Genomic DNA, 21,462 nt, shown 5'->3' on the forward strand with positions numbered 1-21,462 from the left:
ATAGTGCACTTAATGGTAAGAAAATCGCGATGTCTGCGTCATGAATGCGGTTTTATGGGAACTGGTTTTTTCATCCTGTCAGTTCCTTCTGATCTCTGAACGCCGGCAATTAGAGGGCTGTGGCAGAAGGTGGAACTCAACTTTCTGATGCAGAGAGGTTGCTTTCCATTGTATTCGATCTAAAATATGATGCAATGTTCCTCAGGTTGTTGCTAGCCACTGTGTTGGTTATTGTGGAATTATTATGACTTGTGTGTAACTGCTTGCAGAATCCCTGCTCCTAATTCCTTACAATTTGCAGAAATGCTTCCCACATTCCAAAATACTGTGTTGCATTTAAAGGAGTTCTTGAAAAATAAACATTTAAATTCATTTGCTTGGCTGTGTTCTTTCTGTGCAGGTGTGCTGCAAACAGGTTTAATGCTTACCAAAGATGGTGTGAAAATTTTAAACTTCAAATGTCAGTTTGGTGACCCTCAGTGCCAGGTGAGTGAAAGATACTGGAAACTTAAATATGCTTAGGGAAATGTACGTGATATATCTGGATTTATGTCTTCCTTCCCCTGAACATGCAGATCTGAATGAGAGTGTTTAGACAACGTGTAAGGTACCTTAAAATTTTAACTAGTCAGCTTCTGTGAATTGTTAGTTAAAGAATTTAAGTTAAAGAGCTGTTGCTCAGATTTTATTTTTCTGGATAGAAGCAGACTGGGAAAGGCCTGAATTCATGTTCCTTCTACATAATCTCACATCTCTTGTTGTAAATTTCTGCCTGTTACAAAGAGATGCTGCAAATTAATGCTCACCTATAGTTTCCAAATCTACTGGTATAGGGTAATACAGTATTTTCGGTTTGGCAGGTACAGATTTTACTCTATTAATAGAATTTTCTCTAAGTTGAATTTCAACAAGTCAGCAAAATAAGAATTAAGTTCTATCACTGCAAAAATTTTCTGCAGGTAATTCTTCCGCTGCTTAAAAATGATTTTTATGAAGTGATTCAAGCAACAATCGATGGCAAACTCTGCAGCTTCATGCCAGCCTGGTCAGAAAATAGTACAGCTGTGTGTGTGGTCATGGCAAGTCCAGGATACCCAGGAGACTATGACAAAGGCATGGAGGTAACAGGTAACTTCAGTAGGTTGTTTGCTCTTTAATTTTAGCCTAGTACTTCAGTAAGCTTGCATTTACCTCTTCTCCCGGAGAGCTGTACTGCTTTCCTCTATCCTACCCCTCACACTCATCAGAATCTCCCTTCATCTGTCACTCCTTGTCCTTGTGGAAGGAATAGCTGTTCAGGAAGATCGTTTAACTGGAATGCATGCCTCTCCAAAGTAGCACAGGGGCTAAATGATTAAAATCACATCATTCTATAAAGCTCTGTCTGTAGCTGGTTGCTGAGGTAAGAAGGTGATGGGGCATTATGTCTTCCTGGAACAACTCTGCTGCATCCATGTGGAGTACTTCCACAAACTGTACTGGAAACGGACCACCGTGTTGTCAGCACATAACTGCTTGTTGCTAGTTTTGCTCCCTTGCTGGGAGGTCACTGTCTTAGCTAATGCCTGACCAAGTGATAAGGGTGAGACTTGAGGACGCGTGGCCTTTAAAATAGGAGCGGTTCATGCCTCCACCATCAGCTTGATTCCTTCCCTTGTGCCAGCCAGTCAGGTCATTACTGTGTAATACTAATAAGGACTTTTTCTTCATAGGGCTCGAAGGGTTTTTGGAAGTTGGGCGTGTGGGTTTTAGATCAATACTCATTTTCTGTGTTAAAATTCTTGTGGTTTAATATTAAGATTAAAATTTTTAAAAATCTTTAAAATCAGAGGGAACTGTTGCAGAACTATTTCCTTCCCTGTCAGATACTGCTTTGCCAGTCCAACACTATGCCTTATGTAAAGCAACCCAGAGAACTGATCTTATGTCAAGGCCACCTTATTTTTGTCAGAACTCCAGTTACCCTACATCACCCAGGGGGGAGGTCATGTTTATTGCTTTTTCTCTTGTCAAGATTTCTGCTGTCATGTTCTCCTCACCCACCCTCCTCTTCCAGTCAACTCACTGTATTTATTTTGTTTTGTTAGTGATATTCTTGGAAACTCTGCAGTTCTGTAACTGTAAAAATCGAAACCATATAACTGAATCAATCCCTCTGCTAAGGAGCTGCCTTTCATTAGTCAGATTCAGGAACTTAACTTTTTTCAAATTGGTATTCATACCTTTAGGAGTGAGGTTGTATGACCACCCTGCTTGCTAATCACAAAAAAAGACTGCCAAACCAATGAGATTCAATTCATTCTTTTATTCTTACACTCCAATGCCTGGAGTTGTGTGGGGTTTATTAGTTTTTTTCCTATTTTCCACATTGATATGGCTTTAATAAACATTTTATTCTGGAGTATTTGCTAAAACATGATGGGAAGGAGTTAGATTTCCGTTGCAGCAAGGCTAGCTGGGGCTCAGCTTTGACCTTGTCAGGACAGTGCTGTGGCAACGTAACACGCTGTACTTTCAGCAAGTATAAAGGTCTCTCTTACTTGTTTATAAATCTGTCTAGCTGACAGCAAGGGGAAAACTCTGTTTTGTTTCGCTTTTTCCAAGTGATGGCAGCAGTTCCTCCTCTTCCCTTATCTTCTGCTCAAAATATGAATCTAAAAAAAACCCTGAGCAATTTTGCTTTCTTCTAACAGGAAAATACATGGAAACAAATTAAAAGAACAAAATATGTCATTTGTTTTAGCTATTGGACAGCCACCTGAGTGTTTGCAGAGCATTGATTCCAGGTGTGGTAGGAAATTGTGTGGAGTGGGCACAGCAGAATAGCGAGGGGAGTGCTGAGGTACCGTTAACATTAATGGTTTAATATCAGGGAGAGGAGAGAATCCAAGCAGTAAATTGCTATGAATTCTGATTTCATATAGGAAAGCCCTGCACAAATTATTCACAATTACAATATTCAGCACAGTTTTGCCCTGGCATAGGTAGTTATATGTCCTGTTGTGGCTACTGATCCCTTATTTCTGTTCCTGTGTGATCTGTGTCCTTACTGGACGTCTCAGAAGGGAGTCTTGGGGCCAGTGGAGTGGGATACCCTTCTTGTTTCTTAGAAGAAAGGTAAGGTGGGAAGTTTTATTGTTGTTCTCCCTTGCTTGAAGAAAGGACTTCAATCTTTATTGCTTTGCCAACATAGTACGTGATTTAAAATACTCAGAGAGTTCCTTTTGCTTTTGTAGGACTACTGCAAGCCAAAGAGTTAGGGCTGGAGGTGTTCCATGCTGGCACAACGCTGAAGGATGGCAGAGTGCTGACAAGTGGTGGCAGAGTCCTCTCCATTACTGCTGTTAAGGAGGACCTGATGAAAGCACTGGGAGAAGCCAACAGGGGTGTAGCAGCCATACGTTTCAAGGGTGCCACTTACAGGAAGGACATTGGCCATCGGGGTATACGGCTTCTCAAACAGTCTCTGTATGTAAGCAAAGGCACTAGCAGAAATAGATGCTAGTCCGAAGTTTTATATCTATTGTTCCCATTTATGTGATGAATGATGGTATATGCAGAAAATGTCACTACTGCTGCTAGCATGTCCTTTACTTTCTGCAGGGGTTTAATATACAAAGAGAGACACGTGGAAGCTGTAACCAGTGATGTTTTGTTTCATCACCAAGAAACATCGATTGTAAGTGGTACCAGATCAGGTAAGATTGGGAACAGTCTTTGAATTTCCTCAGTATATTGAATGCCACAGAACTTTTTTTTCCAGAGGAGGTGAGCAATGCATTCTTGGCATTGAAATTAAGCTTGAGAAACTGGGCTGAGGTCACCACAAAGAAAGAAAATTCTCATTTCTTTCTCATCACTCCTCTTTTGTTTAATTAAAAATAGTTGGCTTAACATGGGGATGATTGCACTTTTTCAAGGTTAGTCTAGTGAACAGAATAACTCCTGGGTTAATGGAATGGTTTTGTACGTCACTGGACAGAAGTGATTCTACCAGCTGTACATATGAGTACAACATCCAAACAGTTATTAGGGTGTGGCTAACACTCACTGAACTTGTTATTTGCTCTTTGGACTATGTTCTTTACTCTTAGCAGTGATCTACTGAGGAAAATTTCTTGTTGATTTTTTTCCCCTTGCAAAAAAGAAAAAAGGCGAGCTGTTAAGAGTTTGGTAAAATGTTTAACCTTTGCTATACACAATCCATAGCTCACAAATACAGAATAATAAAGATCTATTTACAACACCATGAAATATGTGACTTTGGGGTCCATGCCTCATAAAGCTATGCATGTTTCTGTCAGTGGACACAGTGCTGTCTCCTCCAAGAAATCATAATTTTCAGTGCTTGCCTTGATGAGTGTTTTGGGTCTTTTTATTTCCCTTAAAAATGATCCTTGACATATTTGTACTTGGCAGGCAGTCATTCAGAAGTAGGAGGCTTTGCTGGTTTTTTTGACTTGAAAGCATCTGGTTATGATGATCCTATCTTGGTATCTCAGACTAAAGGCCTTGGACCTAAACTGCAGGTAACTTGCAATTCGACTGTAGCAAAGCTTATGTTATCTCCCAAGACTGTTTTAAATGCCACAACATCTGCACCCTTCTGAGCATTATAAATACATCTCAAGGCCACTGTAGTGGTCATTTGAACTTTGTAGATGATCTTTTCAGCAGGGCCTGTGCATATGTCATTGAGAATGTGGAAGTTCTGGATATTTTGTGATGAAATGAAAATAAAACAAAACATTTAGCTGGCACTTGAGGAACTAAGAACCAGAATCTCTACTGTAAAATAGAGGATCCGTTGGCTTTGAGAAAGATCAGTTCAAGAGAGGAATTGGTGCAGTGAAGTGCTGAAATGATAACTGTCAGACTTAGCTTAATAAATTGTATGCAGAGAGGTAGCATGATTACCGCTGTTAGGGCACTGGGGAAAAGAAGGATGGAGGAGATAAACATTAAAGAGGAAGAAAAGCCGATAGATAAAGAATGCTAATTACACAAGAACACATAGGATAAGTTGAGCCAGAACTATATTTATATATCGAATCAGAAGAAGGCTTTCAGCCATCAGAGGAGTGGAAGCCTGAAGCTGCCTTTCACTGATCAAGCACAGCAACTTAACTTGTTTCAAGTTGGTGTTTATACCTTTAGTAATGGGATGATATGATGTGGCTTCCTGCAACAGCAGGAGACTGAGCATAATAATCCAGGAAGTCTTTTGCAGTCTTACATCCTTGGACACCTCTGAGCATGAAAAAGTGATTGGGGCTGGCTCTTGTAAGTCTTTGTTCCAGCTATTTGGCAGAGAGATATTCCCAACTGTGTTTACACAGACTGTTCCCAAGATTCTTCCCTGGCCAAAAAAAGTTGGCCAATGTCTGTGCAAATTGTTACTAGATCAGTGGGAGGGAGATGTTATAATGCAACAAAGGACATGGAATGACTGGTTTCCATAGCACTTCTAAATCCACCAGCCAGTGAAAGAAATCAGGCTAGTAATCCAAACTCGGACTTTGTTTAGGTGCTGACCTGTTACTATTTTGAAGCCAGTGATAGTATTTGTCTGCATTTTTCCCTTGCCCTTCTTTCTGTACTGAGCTTTTCTGTGCTGGTATAACTACACTGATAGAGCTGTGTCAGTAAAAGGCAGTTACTTTGAAAATTTATCCATACATATGCAATCTTTGTCCTGTTTCAGACCCTGAAGTGGTAACTGATAGAGATGAACTGCACTCTGTGAGCTGGTGCTGTGCATCTACATCAGCAGTTGGCACAAGTGGAACCACTCTGATGTATCCCTGACAGTGTAGAAACCTCTGCTTGTAATAAAGTAATGTAAATATGTCACCACTTTATAGAAGCCATGATGTCTGAATCAGCTTTCATTACTTGTAGCATGCAAACACCTTGATAACTTTTTAAAAACCAAATAGCAGCCTTCCTGCGGGAAGGCTGAGGGAAATGTTATTGCTTTCCTTCCCTGAGGGAAATATTATTGCTTTGTGAAAGACCTGTCTTTTAAGGGAGCCTACAGACCAGGCCCACGTTGTTGTCTGTGACATGAAATAGCTGAGATCAAAAGACTCCTTGAGGAGGGTGGGAGTGAAGAATCTCATTCCCTGTGGACTTGGACAAGAAGAAAACTAATTAATAAATTGTTTCCGTTTTGCTGCGTAGCCCAGTGAAATTAGTAGGCAAAAGTAAAGCAGAACACACAGTGATGTTTGAGCAACGCAATCTTATTTTTGGAAATTCCTAGGATGTTCTGTAGGTTGAATATCCTGGGAATTTGTAATTGCTTTTAGACACCTCTTATTCTGGATTTGACATAACATTCCAAAAAGCAAGCAAACAAACCACCCAAAATGACAATTTCTGGGTAGCTGGAGCTAGAATTTGAATTAATGTTTCAAAAAACAAAATAGATTTTTCTTTTCTCTGCAAGAAAATGAGCTGTTTTCTCTTGATTTAAACTAGATGATATACCAGGTTATCTTCTGCATGTATGTTCTATTGTGATTCTTTTCAGGGAAAAGATGATTTCTGCTTATTTGACTGATTAATATCCGAGTTTTGCGTATTTCTTGTCACCACTGCCGGTTCCCACCATGTTTTGCAGATTGCACAAGTGTGTAAGAGACATGACACCATAGGTCAGGACCTGGTTGCCATGTGTGTCAATGCCATCCTGGCCCAAGGAGCAGAGCCTCTCTTCTTCCTCAATTATTTTGCCTGTGGCAAACTTGATGTTGAAGTGACTGAAACAATCAAAGAAGGAATAGCTGAAGCTTGCAGAAATGCAGGATGTGCTTTCCTGGGTATGAACAGTCCTCTCCTTCGAGATTTGAAGGTTCTGATGTTGAAACGATTACTAGTGAAATAGACTTTGTAGGCAGAGGCAGTATGTGGCATTAGAACAGTTGGTTTCTGTTTGGTGGAAAAAACAGTCAAGAATTTGGGCTTAAACTCTTCCTTATCTCTAAAATGGGTCAGCACACAGGGATGATTCTTACTACTCATGCATTTGGATCCTGATTCTTGCTTATTTATCCTTGTGCAAAGGAGAGCAAAACCGGGTGCCTCACATTCCTGAAGTGGTAATATGTTTTCATTCCCTCTCTGATACTCAGTCATAGCAGGGAGGTGCCAGATAAGTAGCATGAAATGGAAAAAAAAAAATTCTTCTTTCATTAACTTCATGAAGCTTTGTTTTGTTGAAGTCTTGATGTGAGGTAAGAAACCAAGAAGGATTTTTAAAATATATCTGAATGTGCTGCTTAGGCTTCATGTCTCTGCAGCTCTCCTGGATACGTTGCTTATTTTAGGAGATGCTATAGATTTAAGTTAACAATACCAAATGTTTACAGCTAGTGCTAACTGCTTTCTCTCCCCACGTAGGCAGGGAGATGGCTGAGGTGACTGGCATGTATTCTTCTGGAGAGTATGACCTGGCTGGCTTTGTGGTCGGTGCAGTGGAGCGAGGGCAGATGCTTCTGGGTCTGCAGAGAGCTGATGAGGAGGATGTGCTTATTGGACTGGTCTCTTCCGGGATTCATGGCCATGGCTTTAGCATCATAAGGAAGATTCTCCTAATGTCCTCCTTACACTACTCCTCACCAGCGCCTGGCAGTTGTGGTGACAAGACTCTAGGTACAATATCTTTCTTCTCAAAAACAAACCTGCAAATGAATTGTGTTCAGACATTTTCATAACAACCCTTGGCAGCACCTAGTTTACTTCAGGATGGGTTAGGCTTGATCAGTCTTTGGGGTAGGTGTATGGGCTTGCATCCACAGTTTTGGAAAAGTGGACCAGCACTTTTTGCTGCTTCCCAAGGTTGTCTGCCAGAACAGAAGCAAACCTGTTCAGAGAAGCATTCCTGCTAAACACCTAATGACTTTTTAAACAAATTGATTGAATTGACACTTTTGTTTGCAGGAGATATATTGCTGACCCCAGCAAAAATGTACAGTCCATCTTTGCTGCCTGTCCTTCGCTCAGGGCATGTGAAGGCTTTTGCCTTCATTGCTGAGGAGGGGTTGCTGGAAGGCATCTCCAGAATCCTGCCAGAACATGTCAGCGCTGTCCTAGGTAAATATCAAAGATGACTGTTACTGTTTGACAAAATTTATACACAGCATGGACTTGACTTTTCAGTTTCAGTTATGACCCGAAGTCAATGCTTTTCCAAAAAGCCTATCAAAAACATTCCTATTTCAAGTAAGCATCAGCTGATGAGCACCACTGTGTCCTTGGAGAAGGGAAATTTAAGGAGAGTTTGAAGGCAGCTCATCTCTAGGAGAAAAGGATTTGAGAAGATTGTGTGTTCTGCAAGACACTTCTCCATACAAAACATTTTGACCAAACAGTGAAGCGTGTTGGGAGAACTAATTTGCATGACTTGCTGCACAGTATGTGTACACATGCACACACTCACTTAATGCAATTTTATGGTAGGTGATACCTTCCTCATAACAGATTAGCATTTGACATCTGTCAGTAAGGTAGAACTTCTTCTGTGTAAGCCAAAACTGGGCAAAGTATTCTTAAGTTCAAAATATTAAAGAAAACCATATTCATGTGAGTCCAAAAATATTGTGGGGATGGGGAGGGGGGAAGGAAGATGTCTGTATGTCTGTCTGTATTTCTCTAGAATGAAATTAGAAAGGAAAGAAATAAACCCAGCTTACTAATGTGGTGAGCGGCTTGCTTGCCAGTGCCTGGAACCACAGACAAGAGAACAAGCCCAGGAGATTGTTAGTTTTCTAAAGCGAAGTTGAGATTGCAAGTCTGCACCATGAAGCTTTCCAGAGACAGCCTAAGGCAATGCCTGTGTGAGTAGGGTCACTGTGAAAGCCCATCCATGCTTCCCATCCATGTGTAGACCGCTCAGCCCTTTTCCAGTCTGTCCATCAACATACCTAAGAATACACTCTTATACTAATTATTGGTTCTTTGAAACAGAAAACCAGGATCTGCCTAAGTAGTCCAAAAAAGCCAGAAGATGATTCGTCCCCCTTTATCCTTTACCTTTTATCTCTTACGGAAGAGATATAAGTCATCTGTAGCTTTGTCCTTCTGGCTGATGAGGAATGAGTACTTTTTAATTCGCCGTCATTTCCTACATGTTCTCATTAGAAAGCCTAGAGAAGACTTGCCTCACACAAATTATGACTAGAAACCACTAGCTAGGCAGCACCTATAAACTTGACTGGAGGTTGGGTCAGTGTCCTCCTTGGACAGTATTCTTAAAATAGCAAGAATTAGTCTCTATCAGCTCTTGTAATATACCACTGTCATTATATATAATAAAAGATGGATAGCAAACATTTGTGCTGACCATATACAAATTTCAATCGTTTTCAGATGCTCTCAGTTGGAAGATTCCTGAAATCTTTTGCTGGCTTTACAGAGAGGGAAACCTCTCTGAGGAGGAGATGGCTCAGACATTTAATTGTGGGATTGGTGCAGTCTTGGTTGTGCAGAAGGACCTGGCTCAGCATATTCTCAAGGACATACAGAGACATGAGGAAGCTTGGCTGATTGGGAAGGTTGTTGCCCCTTGTCATACAGGTTAGCAGGTGTCCTAATGGGAAATGAAGACACTCACAAAAATTAAACAGTATGGTTTGATTCAAAGTGTAGCAGATTCATCTGTCTCAGTTCAGAGGGGTTTCCACTTTAGGATGCGCTATTTAATTTTTAAGTTGATACAGGGTAAGTTGTTTTAGAGTGTGATTCTCCGGGGAGGTACCAGTTACCCTCAGTTCTGTAGGCACTGAGGAGAGTCCTTGCTGCAAAGTTTGTGTAGTTCATATCTTTTTGCTGTCGTTTCACTAGGCTGGAGGCTACTTGACACCTTCACATCTGGATTTCATTATTAAATACAGGGAGAAGTGAAGGACTTGTTTTCAGAGTGACAGTACTCGAATAGTGTCTTACCTACGTACCTGCTTGACACTCAAGTAAATCCCTCTGATGACTATCTGCAAGGACTCAAACATTATTTAGTTGATTATATTTTACCACAATCGTGGTAATCAACCCACCTCCTTTCCAACCCCTTCCCAACTCACATGGATCCTGTGTAAAGATTGAGGTTAGGCCACAGCTGTGTACAGTCATATGTGATGGTAAGTCTTCATTCTGGTATGTCGATTGCTTGACATACAGCAAGACATGAGCCAAAATCCCCCTGGAAGCCAAACAGCTTGGGGAGCAGTTTGGGCAGCCAAAATGCAACCTCAGCTCTGTCAACATCATCTTTAGTTTAATTTAGCAACATGAGAGAAAGAGGAAGACAGGTGTAAAAGATGGGGTTAATCTTTGAAAAGACTATGTCGTACCTAGGCCTTTGGAGACAATTCTGCAAGTGAGTAACACGAAAGAGATCAGCACAACTAGCATGAGTTGGTTTGTTCAAGTAATGTATGTTTTTGTAGTTCAGTTAGTGCTAGCATAAATTAATTGCTAATAGGTTTTTCTTTTAATTGAAACTTATGATTAGTAAACTATACAAAGTAAATTTAAATGGGAAAGTAAAATCTAACTTTTACTGGGAAAGTAAAATCTTAACTTTTTCCTCACATATTTGGAGGAGGTTCTCACATCAAAGTCGAGAATCTTCTTGAAGCTCTGCAGCTGAGCAGCCCCCAGCATCTGCTGAATAACTCTGTTGCTGAGAGTCAACACCAACCCAGAAAAAACAAAGTTAAAGTGGCTGTTCTCATCTCTGGAACAGGTGAGCTTTCATTTATCATCACACGGAGACATGTCCTTACAAAGGAGAGGCTGAATTCAGCCCTGATACAAGTGCATCCACCTTGCCTTTTTTTTCAGCGGAGTCTATGGAGCCTTCTAAAGCCAAGGTTGCATTTTGACTGGAAGTCAAGAAGGTGTGTTGTACTGCTTAACAAATGAGTGCACAAATTCCTTAGTCCTCTTCTATTTGTGCAGTTGTTGCAAACAAGGTTTTTGTTAGTTAAACGGGACTGAGAGCCTGTTCTCAGTGACATAGATGCTCATCTATTTCATGAATGTTTGCTCTTTCTTCATTTGAGGCACAAACCTTGCTGCACTCATCAGTTACGCAAAAGAGCCGGGCAGTTGTGCTCAAGTTGTCCTTGTCATCTCCAACAAGTCTGGTGTGGAAGAACTACGAAATGCAGCCCGGGCTGGAATTCCTACAAGGGTAAAGATGCCCTTTCCTTTCCTTTTTATCACCAACTCACAGCTACTGAATCTGTAGGTCTTTATTAAATGCTTGGTAAGCATTCATGTTTACTTTTCTTTAAAACTTTTATGTGGATAAGTGGACGTAGCACAAAGCTGTCAAAGTTATCAGTAGAGGCAGAGCTGAAAGCTGTATGGACAGTGCTCACTGGAGGCTGTGAGTGTCTTTCCCATCTCTTCAGCGAGTGCTACAATCCAGAGTTAGGAAGGGACTTAAAATTGCAAGTGCTTTGATGATTTGAGTCTGAGACTGTAGCCCATGCAGCTTCAAGCTTTAACTGAAACCAGTAAGACTTCAGGCTCTGTGAAACACATAGAATCATAGAATCATTTAGGTTGGAAAAGACCCTTAAGATCATCAAGTCCAACAGTAAACCTAATACTGCCCAGTCCGCCACTAAACCATGTCCCTAAGCGCCACATCTACACGTCTTTCAAATACCTCCAGGGATGGTGACTCAACCACTTCCCTGGGCAGCCTGTTCCAATACTTGACAACCCTTTCGGTGAAGAAATTTTTCCTAATATCCAATTTAAACCTCACCTGGCGCAACTTGAGGCCATTTCCTCTCGTTCTATCACTTGCTACTTTGGAGAAGAGCTCGACACCCACCTCGCTACAACCTCCTTCCAGGGAGTTGTAGAGAGCGATAAAGTCTCCCCTCAGCCTCCTCCAGGCCAAACAGTCCCAGTTCCCTCAGCCGCTCCTCACAGGACTTGTTCTCTAGACCCTTCACCAGCTTCGTTGCTCTTCTTTGGACACGCTCCAGCACTAACATAAGCACATTGTCTCCTTGGCTCATCCCTTCTTAGAAAGACCTTTGTCTCATGTTGTGCTCAGCCACTTTCAGCGGCACCATACAAATCTCTTTCCTGCCTGTGGTCAGTAGAGTAGCATTGTGTTATGGAAACTTTCATTGGTTTGTTTCATAAAACAAAAAAAATATAGGAAGAGAGTAACATCATGTCATCATATTTGTCAAAGTATAGAACATGGCTTTTGAAAACATTCAACAACTTGGGATTTCAAATGCAGCCCACCAGGAACTCTTCCTTCTAACATTTAATGATTTTGAGCAGTTATCATATTTGTACAGCTACACACAGATGGGAATAAATACTGTTAGAGGGTCTCCATGCATTAAAATTTTTCAGCAAGCTTCCTCAACAGCTGAGTTGGATTCATGTTACTTTTTGTCTGGCAGTATAAAGACTCATCTCTGGGAAAAAAAAGTTACATGAGAATTAATTCACATTTTCATAGGCAAGAGCATGACAGCTTTGTTAGCGCCTTATTTGAATGTCTTCATGAACAGAGTTGGGAATCAACACCTACCTTGGGAGCTGGGGCTGAGAGGTGGAGTAGAAATAGAGCAAGACTTGACTCCTCCCCTTACACAGAATGTCTGGCCAGTTTGTCCTCTTTTTCAATAAGTTCATGATTTTCAATAAGCAACCATAGACTAACTGGTGGTGATGATGTTGATGAGTCATTACTTTTTTTACTTTAGCCTTTGGCTAGACATTCTGGAGTAAGAGGTCAGTATCTTCTGATATGTTCCCCCTTATTTCCCTCTGCACCACATTACCCACATATGTCTCTTTTCACAGTTGGCTTCTTTTTGTGCAGATTTTCTACACATCCTAGAAAGTATCCTGTGTGAAACAGCCAGTGTTAACCAGCAAGTGATTGCGGTGTTCCCAGGAATGTTTGTATGAATGTGAAAAATCACAAATATCCTGAATAATACACAAACTTACAATTTTAAATCATCGAATGTCCTGGAATGAATCTATTTTGCTTTCTCTTTGTTGCCCAAGTAGCTGCTCTCATTCACACAATGTTATTTCCTTGATACGGCTTTTGATCTGTTTTAATGTTTTAGGTGATTGATCATAAGTTATATGGGAGTCGCTCTGAATTTGACAGCACGATTGACCGAGTTCTTGAAGAATTCGCTGTTGAACTAATATGTCTTGCAGGATTTATGAGAATTTTGTCCAGTCCTTTTCTCAGAAAATGGAAAGGTAAGAAATTGTAACTGTAAAAGAGAAATTAAAATACGGATGCTTGGTCTCACCAGAATTACACAGTCATAATTCTTTGTCTTTTGGTTAGATCTCCCACAGCCTTGCTGACACTGAGGATTGCATGTAAATCAGTGGGGCTGCCCTATGCTTCCATTCATTCCGGCCAGTGGGACTGTGCTGGGATTCTGACTCTATATTGGCAGAGAAACGCCTTGCGCTGGCATAATGATAACAGAGGGGCAAAATCAGGGTCACGGAGTTGGTCTGTCTGCCTTCCTGCTGGGAAGGAGAAATGCCTGCGGAGCAGGCAGGAGTTTGGTTCTGTCTGCAGTAGGGGACAGGCAGCAGAACTGTGTCCTTTCTCAAGGAGCTGTGTTGGGGAGTTGCGCTGAACTTGCTCCTTGCAGCTGTTACTCAGGAAAAAAGGGGAGAGAGACTGATTTCGCACTGCCGCTCCCTCCTGTGCTGCCCTGGGGGCTGCACAGCGTAGCAGTACTCTGTCCTGTGTGCTGGAAATACAGCCACTGCAGACCCCTGAGTGAGCGTGGCTCTGCTGTGGGACAGAGCTTTCCTTAGACGTGCTCCGGGCCAGCGGAGAGGGGATCGCACACTCCCCTTTCCTCTTGGCTCTGGGTGCCAAGTGCCAGCTCCTGAGGCCTGGCTCAGAACTTACTCACTCACTATGCGGATTGCACTGGGACAGGCTCCTTTAGCAATGATGTTTCTTACGAAAATCATTTCCATCTGTGCAGTGGCTCTGCATTAGGCTGCAGCGTGAAGTCCACTTCTGCAGCATGAGGGCTGGTCACCTGGCAGGGGAGAGACTTATGACTCTGTCCATCCACAGACGCAAAAGCAAATAAGGTCCTTGGCCTTAGCTGAAACACGCTTGCCTGGCTACTGCCAAAGCCTGCACACCATCACCTGTGTTCCTGGAAGAGCAGTATTTCCTCAGATCAGAGCAGCACTTCCTCACATTTCCTTAGAGATCGTAACACCATGTATATGTTTTGCTTTTTAACCTGAACCTGAAGGTGCCCTGTTATGTTCTGACTGCAGTTGAGACCATTTAAACTCCTGAGTGGTGCTTAGTGCTGTTCTTTCGAACCGATGATCACATCTCACTTTTATTTTTAAAGGAAATTCTGTTCAAATTGATTTTTTTTTCTTTTTTTCTCCTCTCACACTGATGCCCAGGGAAAATTTTGAATGCTTCCCCATCACTTTTTCCACCAGTCAAGGATGGAAATGCCCATCAGCAAGCCCTGCAAAGTGGATTCAAAGTCACAGGCTGCACCGTGCATTTTGTCCTGGTAAGTGTCCTCTTGCTTAACATTGAGTAAGTTATGAAAAGGAATTTGCTTTTTTCTTTTCTTTCTGAAGGCAGAAACAGGAAGAGGTTACAGGAATGTGTGGAAATCTTGGGATTGTTACCAGTAAAAACAGGAAGATCTGGGGATTACATTGCATTTGTGGTTTCTTAAGATCCTGTCTTCTTCCTTCATATTACGTTTTTTTCTTGAGTTTCTCCTACCCTCAGCAAACTGCCCGCTGAATCTTCTAGCCCATGTCTCTCCCCACTGTGCCCCCTAATGTAATGTATGTACCCCAATGGAGGTCGTAAGCCTCTCCAGATGTACTTTCAGCCCCCTGCACACAACCGCAGATGTGCTCGCTGAGATCTCTCATGAGACTTTCTCTGCCCCGTCCAGCATTGTCCATAACCCTCTTGAGACTGTTAACCAGCCTCTTCTGAAAGACTGCCGATATCCCCATTTTAGGAGGAATCTAGTCCGAAAGCAGTGATCCACCAGGAGCCGGTATCTGTGAAGGCAGACGACACCGAGGAGACGCTGTCAGAAAGGGTTAAAGAAGCCGAGTGCCGGGCTTTTCCCATCGCCCTGCAGCTGGTTGCCAGCGGAGCAGTGCAGTTAGGAGCCGATGGTAAAACCTACTGGAAACAAGAGAGCCAAAGTCTCTGTCTTCAAGAGGAGACGTGCACGTCCTCTCTTGTAGCTCTGGAGCCTCAAGAAAATGATGTGGTGTAACCAGGTTAATGAGCAGCTTGCTCTCTGCTCATCTTTCCCTCCTCCTCCCTGCCCTTGATGTGCTTCTCTCTGACTGCCGGCATATCGGTGTCACAGGTTGCCATTCTGAGCTGTGATCCTTTTCCCCTAGCTTGCAGCTTTAGTTACACTCCTTTTGCAAAATTGGCGGCGGAAGCCAAGCTATCATTTCAGATTTTAAATGTCTTTCTTCTGTTTTTTCATCTGTAAAAGAGATACTGTGTTAAAAATCAAAGAGGGAGCTTAAGCTGTGAAAAAGGTCTAGTGCTTCAGAGGGAAATTAATTCTTCTGAGGGATCAAGTTTTGTTGGCTGCATCATGTTGCAGAGCCCCAAGAGTTTCACAAAGCAACCACAAACACAAACCATGCTGCTGCAAGAGGGTGACCAGCTACTGTTGGGTGGAAGAGGCCAGACATGTTGGGGCAGAGCAGAAGTGAGGCCCAGCCTGGCACAGTGTGGATTTGGGGGTGAACAAGCATTAGGGATGAATGCATAGTTCTGTGGGAGGAGGTGGGAGCCTACGAGGACCTTGTTCTTGTGAGCCTCACCAGCGTGGGAGCTCCTCAGGGCACAGAGGAGAGGAGGGCATGTAAACGTGTGCACCAGTGTGGGGGCCAGAGTCTAGTGAGCTGCCAAGCAGAAGATCCAAAGGCCAAAAAGGCAGGGAACCTTTAGAAGGCAAAACAAAATGAAACCAACTCCCCTTCACAGATTATTTGTCAATATGATGTAATAGTGCATACTGAACATATATCTAGACACTTTCCCCTGCTCCTTGAAAGGGAGCGGTGCATAGACATTCCCAGAATTTCATATTAAAACATTTGCATCTTGAGGGATGAAAATTTCATTAGGGGGACTAGAAACACCAGATTTCAAGCATTTTTCTTCCTTCATCCTTGAAATCAGCAGAACAAGACATCCTCAGCTTAACTTGCAATAGCAGGAAAATCTCAGTTTTCTTTGTTGACTGAATGCTTGGCTTGGTCCAGAGAGTCGCTGCTGTTAAATAAAACCTTTTTCTGTGGAAGCTTATTTTGTATCTGCCAGAATAATGACTTGCATGCAAGTAACAAATCAGAGGAAGAAAGCTGGCTAAGAAGCTACTTGAACAAACTAGAAAAGAAGTAGCCAGAGCTGAATTTTCCAGAGGAGGGATCACTAATAGCCATTAGATGCAGTGAAAAAAATGTATTCTTGTTTTGGTATTACATGTACTGTACTAGTAAGGGACATACGGTGTATCTCGCTCTTGGCAGTATCGGGCTGTTTGAGAGGATGAGTCAGCTCCGGTTAAAAAGTCTAATTTTTTTCCTTTTTTTTTTTTGATGTGTAGCTAGTGGTGTTTCAGTAGTTAGGGAGGGGAGAAACACTCAGTTCCCTCCTGTAAGCGCTGCCATTTATGTACAGAAATCCGTATTTGTCTCTTGCACTCCAACGACCGGAAGAAGGAACGTGTATTTTTCATGATCTGGGAGAAATAGGAAGAACTGTAATAAGGCAAGATTAACAAATGTTTGGTATATACAGATAATTTTTATGATAAACACATTGCTTAGTTTGCTTTCGGTCTGTTGTAACTGTGCAGTAACTTCATGTTTTATGTTGTTTGAATTGCATAGCACGCACGACTGAATGTTTCAGAGCTAACAAATAAAATGTTAAAAGAGAATGGGGTGCTAGTTATTGTGCTCTGCTAGGGCTCCAGACTATCACCATGGTATCGAACAACTCTCTCTAGTTGTGTTCCTGGCATCCCTCTGAGATTGGGTGTGGTGATAGGCTATTAACCTATTTATTCTTTTTTACAGACTCGTTATTGAAGCAAAGCCATCCACTTCACAATGAAATTTCTTTTTAAGCATTTATAGAAATACAGATAGGTGCTTAAATCGCATTAGTCATCAGTCTCAGATGCTAAAATACCTGAGTATTTTAAGATGTCTGTGATGGAATGGGGTGTTGGATTTGGGGCTCCCAGGTCTTCTGCTATTGGTCTTCCTGGCAGCGATCAAACTGCTTTTATCAGTAATGTTGTATTTATTAACTGTACAGGTAATGATTTCTAGTAATCTTACTTCTAGTAATCTTACTAGTAATCTTACTTCTTCTAATGTGTGAGTTAATTTAAGTACAATTTCTTTTGACCTGTAAAAGGTTTGCTGTGTCATGGCTAAGGCACTGAACTTGTGCGGACTGAACCCCTGCCAGAGCTGGATGCTCCCCGCATCTTTTACGTTCTCACTGAGACAGGCTGGATTTCAAGCCTTGGCGGGCAGTTTGCCTGCGGGGGAGGCCCTTCTGTGGGAGGGCAGGTTTGTAAAGAAAAACGCTGGGCTGAAGACTTAGCTTTTATTCTTTGCCCTTTACAAGCAAATTAAATTTGACCATGTCATTTTCCTCTGTCTTTGCTTGAGCTTTTTCCTCGGTGACAAATGATGACAGGAATATTTTGTCAGCAAGCTTCTTCATCATGGACCATCTGGCCACTGAAACAGTAAGGTCACCACACTCCGCGAATCATTACTAACTTATGCAGGATTGCACATGCCTGTAACCTCACAAACTGATTTACAGCTGCTGTACTGTAGATGAAGTTAGATTCCGTTTCACAAACTCCTCCTCCAGCTTATACCCCTAGTAAAGGAATTCCAGGGAAAGATTTTGATATTTAATTTTTCAACTTTATTAGACTTTATTTCAAATCCACATTGAGATTACGTCAACATGGAAGTACCGTAAGGACATCAGTGCACAGAATACAAATCAGCTTTCTCTGTGTTAAAGGGAAGGTCTAAGACATACATAATCAGCTTCAGTCAGATGCTTCTGGTTTGTATGGGGGAAAATCGATTATTTTACTGTTTTCACAGCTATGCTAAAACATTAAAAGAAAACCAGGTGCTTCTTCACAAGAGTTCAGCTGTGCAAAAAACCTTGTTGTTTTCAGAATGATAATATTTACTGGGTTTCCATCGGTATTATTTGAGGTGAAAATACTGTTCCAAGAATAAAGGCACTTAACTTCAGCAGAACTTCTGAAGAATGTCTCACAAGCCAAGAACACATTTTGTATCTAGTCCTAACTCCCTTTCTCATTCAAAAAAAAGAAACCAACTCTTGGCTCTGAACACAACTCTGAGAGGAATTCATATGTGAATTCACATGGGGATGCTTGAAGGCAAATGGTCAGCAGACATTTAATTCTATTTAGCTTCTGATTGATAGCAGGTCCAATATTTGAAATTATGGCATATGTCCAAAGAATCTGGGCCAGACAAGATCTACAAACATTAAAACAGAAACTATATGGAAAAAAATCCATTTCATTATCTGCAGGAATAGTTAGTGTTTTGGGAAGCCAGTTTTTCTTGTTTTGGCTAGAGATTTTTATGAGTAAAGTTTTTTGCCTTTAGTTGTCTCTTCCTTTGAACTAGTTCCAGTACTTTTCCTCACAAACACTTCAAGTGCGTGATGAGAGATTCCCCTGTATGGTCTGTTAGAGAGTAATCCTAAGATTAGAGAGTTCCTAAGTCAATCTCAGAGGTGCTCAGACCACTCTGTAACCAACTGAATGCTTTTTTGTTTGATAAGAAAGTAATTGAGAAGCAAAATGTTGGCCAAGGAAGTGATTATAATTAGGAAGCATGTAATGGAGCCATTGCTGAGAACAGCCCCCTGCCTTAATATTCCCATTTGTGGCTTTCTCCGGATTTTACTTCAAATCTTCAACCATTTGAGTGAGAACATGACATGGTAAACTCTATGTTGAAAACACCTTGTGAAGAGAATACAGTGTGCGTGTTATTAAGCTGTGACCTCTGTTTTGACCAATTAAGGCACCCCAGCTGTCCCATCTGAGGACCTTCACGGACATGCTGCTCCTACTTCCAGTAGATCTTGCCGGCTTCCCCCACCTGTACGGCCCCGCTGGCGACAAGCTGCAGGGCAGCTGGGAAGGCTCGGTGCTCGGCCTCCTTCACCCTTTCGGACAGGGTCTCCACTGTGTCACCAATCTTAACTGGAACTGCCTCTTGGAAAATGATTGCTCCAGCGTCAACTTCCTCCTGTAAAAGCAATAGCCGGAAAGTCCGTACGGTTGAAAGATGAGAGGGAGGGGGGCCCAGCTGTACGACAATGAATGTAACCCAGTTGTCTCGGGGATGCGTTTATCATTACATTATTACAGGAAACATGAATTTGGGCTCACGTGAGGAGTGCAGAAAAGATGCTGGCACTCACGCTGGCCTGTGAGGAACTAACAGAAGTGTAAGGTTTGAAGTAAAAGAGGAGGCAGGCAGAACACCAGTGAGTAACATTTCTGCTACAGAAAACAACAAAAGCCATGTTAACTAGGGACATGATAGGCTAAATTGGACAAAATGATGACATTTCAATTCGGAAGAGTGAACCAGCCAAGCCTTGGCTCAGAGCGGGTCTAGAGACCCAGCAGATCTTTCTTTTGCATGTTAATGAGGCAGATCCCTGCTGTTTAGTTATTGTTTCTCAGTACATTGCCACACAGAGAAGAAACCCTAAGTCCTATCGTGGGGAAAGGAATGCAATTTTTCCTTCTATCTGGAAAAATAGTTTTTGTCTCTTTTTCCAAGAGAAAGCAAAAATCATGAGAACGGATTTCAGGAGCAGTAGAAAAGGGGAGGATAATCTGAAGAATGCAGTAGAGGAGGGGAGACTAGTTACTGTCAAGCCTGAGAACTGAACAAGGTGGAAAAAATGCTCCCTGAACTGATAAAAATGTGCCTCTTCCAAGTTGAGAGATCTCTGGCTTTTGTTTTCTTGTTTTTCGACTTCCATAAATTGCCAAGTTTCTCTTCTGTTCCCACAAACACTGGATTGCTTTTTAACAAATCTAAGCTTCTTGTGCCATTTCCAGTGTTGCTTTTTTTTCTTGAAAGCAACAAATAAGGAAGGTTATATGATAAAATCTAAGAAGTTGGTGCTGTGTAGTAATAAAGATTTTGGGGCTAGCTAAGGCCTTATATGAACTAGTACCCCACTGCAACTGGTGGAAGGCAGCAGTGGGATGCTTAGGGAAGAAGTTAACTTAGGTAAGGCTTAAACTCCTGTACAGACTATTCATTTCCAATTCCTTCTCCAGGGACAGCAAACTAAAGCGCTATATTGTCTAATAATGTTATGAATGAACAAAGGAGAAAAGGTAATCAAACGTGATGGTGTAAGAGCGTTCCAAGCAGGCTCTGAGGTGAAAATCTTAAGTCTAATGAATTACAGAGTTAAAGGGAGGGAGAAGGAAGTACTTACAGCTACAAAGTGTACAGTACAGCCTGTGACTCGGACTCCAGCTTGTAACACCAATTTGTGGGCATTTGCTCCCTTAAAAGAAGGCAGTAGAGATGGGTGGATGTTCAGTATTTTTCCTGGAAAATGATAAGTGAGGTCATTGTCTTTAGCATTCAGCCTTACCAGCGTGTTCAAAGTACCATAATCAACAGAGGAACAAAATACATTTGTGAAAAAGATTTTTCACGACTTTTGCATAGGCTTGTTTTTCGATGATACTGACAGATAACCAGCCCAAAGCATTTCAGAATGTCTCGCTATTTCAGAAAAATCAAAGGCAGCAATCAGTTACAATTAATTGCATGGCTAAAGCATATTTCTCCAGTGACTAATAATGATTAATTTTTTGATGTAGCTGTCCTTTCCCTCAGCATCGTGTTCTCCTCTTCTTTGATCACAACCACAATCCTCTTTCTTACAAACTCAGCACCCGGAAGAAACTCGGTGCAGTTTCAAATGACGCAGCAGACTCCCCATGACAAGGCAAAAATTCTTTAGCCTGGACTTTTTCTCCACACCTGTTTTGGCTTAATAAAAAACAACAGCTGCTCATATAGAAGCCCTTCTCTCTGCCCTTCGAAAAGCACCTGTCTACCACTACTACTTTCCTCGCAGAAAGTCGGCTGGGGGATCCTGAAATTGATAGTGTAACCTCTAATGCTCAACCAGGTGTGACCACAGTTATAGCCCTGGGAAGCCTGTACCTTACCTTTCCCTCAAAAGAGAAAGCATACGCCTGAGTTCCCACCTAGCTGTAAAGTAAGGGAGGGTGGCTGCCTGTGACCTCAGGGTCTCACCCCTAC

At 41.9% G+C, this 21,462-nt stretch overlaps 2 protein-coding genes across 7 annotated transcripts in view; one reads left to right on the forward strand and one right to left on the reverse strand.

Moving 5' to 3' along the window:
* Window positions 1-17,155, forward strand: part of LOC142091974 (trifunctional purine biosynthetic protein adenosine-3-like) — a 27,965-nt gene extending 10,810 nt beyond the window's left edge. For all 4 annotated transcript variants that reach the window (XM_075171630.1, XM_075171638.1, XM_075171647.1 and 1 more), the window contains 14 exons: window positions 401-486; window positions 960-1,128; window positions 3,237-3,468; window positions 3,604-3,698; window positions 4,420-4,529; window positions 6,626-6,824; window positions 7,405-7,656; window positions 7,945-8,097; window positions 9,373-9,579; window positions 10,604-10,747; window positions 11,067-11,197; window positions 13,125-13,266; window positions 14,467-14,582; window positions 15,051-17,155. In XM_075171630.1, coding sequence (XP_075027731.1) covers window positions 401-486; window positions 960-1,128; window positions 3,237-3,468; window positions 3,604-3,698; window positions 4,420-4,529; window positions 6,626-6,824; window positions 7,405-7,656; window positions 7,945-8,097; window positions 9,373-9,579; window positions 10,604-10,747; window positions 11,067-11,197; window positions 13,125-13,266; window positions 14,467-14,582; window positions 15,051-15,317 — 2,303 coding nt within the window. In that variant the 3' untranslated portion in view covers window positions 15,318-17,155. The remainder of the gene's footprint in view (window positions 1-400; window positions 487-959; window positions 1,129-3,236; window positions 3,469-3,603; window positions 3,699-4,419; window positions 4,530-6,625; window positions 6,825-7,404; window positions 7,657-7,944; window positions 8,098-9,372; window positions 9,580-10,603; window positions 10,748-11,066; window positions 11,198-13,124; window positions 13,267-14,466; window positions 14,583-15,050) is intronic.
* A 520-nt stretch (window positions 17,156-17,675) lies between these two features.
* Window positions 17,676-21,462, reverse strand: part of GART (phosphoribosylglycinamide formyltransferase, phosphoribosylglycinamide synthetase, phosphoribosylaminoimidazole synthetase) — a 41,175-nt gene continuing 37,388 nt past the window's right edge. For all 3 annotated transcript variants that reach the window (XM_075171669.1, XM_075171675.1, XM_075171684.1), the window contains exons 21-22: window positions 20,621-20,736; window positions 17,676-19,404 (exon numbers count right to left, since the gene is read on the reverse strand). In XM_075171669.1, coding sequence (XP_075027770.1) covers window positions 19,222-19,404; window positions 20,621-20,736 — 299 coding nt within the window. In that variant the 3' untranslated portion in view covers window positions 17,676-19,221. The remainder of the gene's footprint in view (window positions 19,405-20,620; window positions 20,737-21,462) is intronic.

The sequence above is a fragment of the Calonectris borealis genome, chromosome 1 (assembly GCF_964195595.1).
Source record: "Calonectris borealis chromosome 1, bCalBor7.hap1.2, whole genome shotgun sequence".
NCBI lineage: Eukaryota > Metazoa > Chordata > Aves > Procellariiformes > Procellariidae > Calonectris > Calonectris borealis.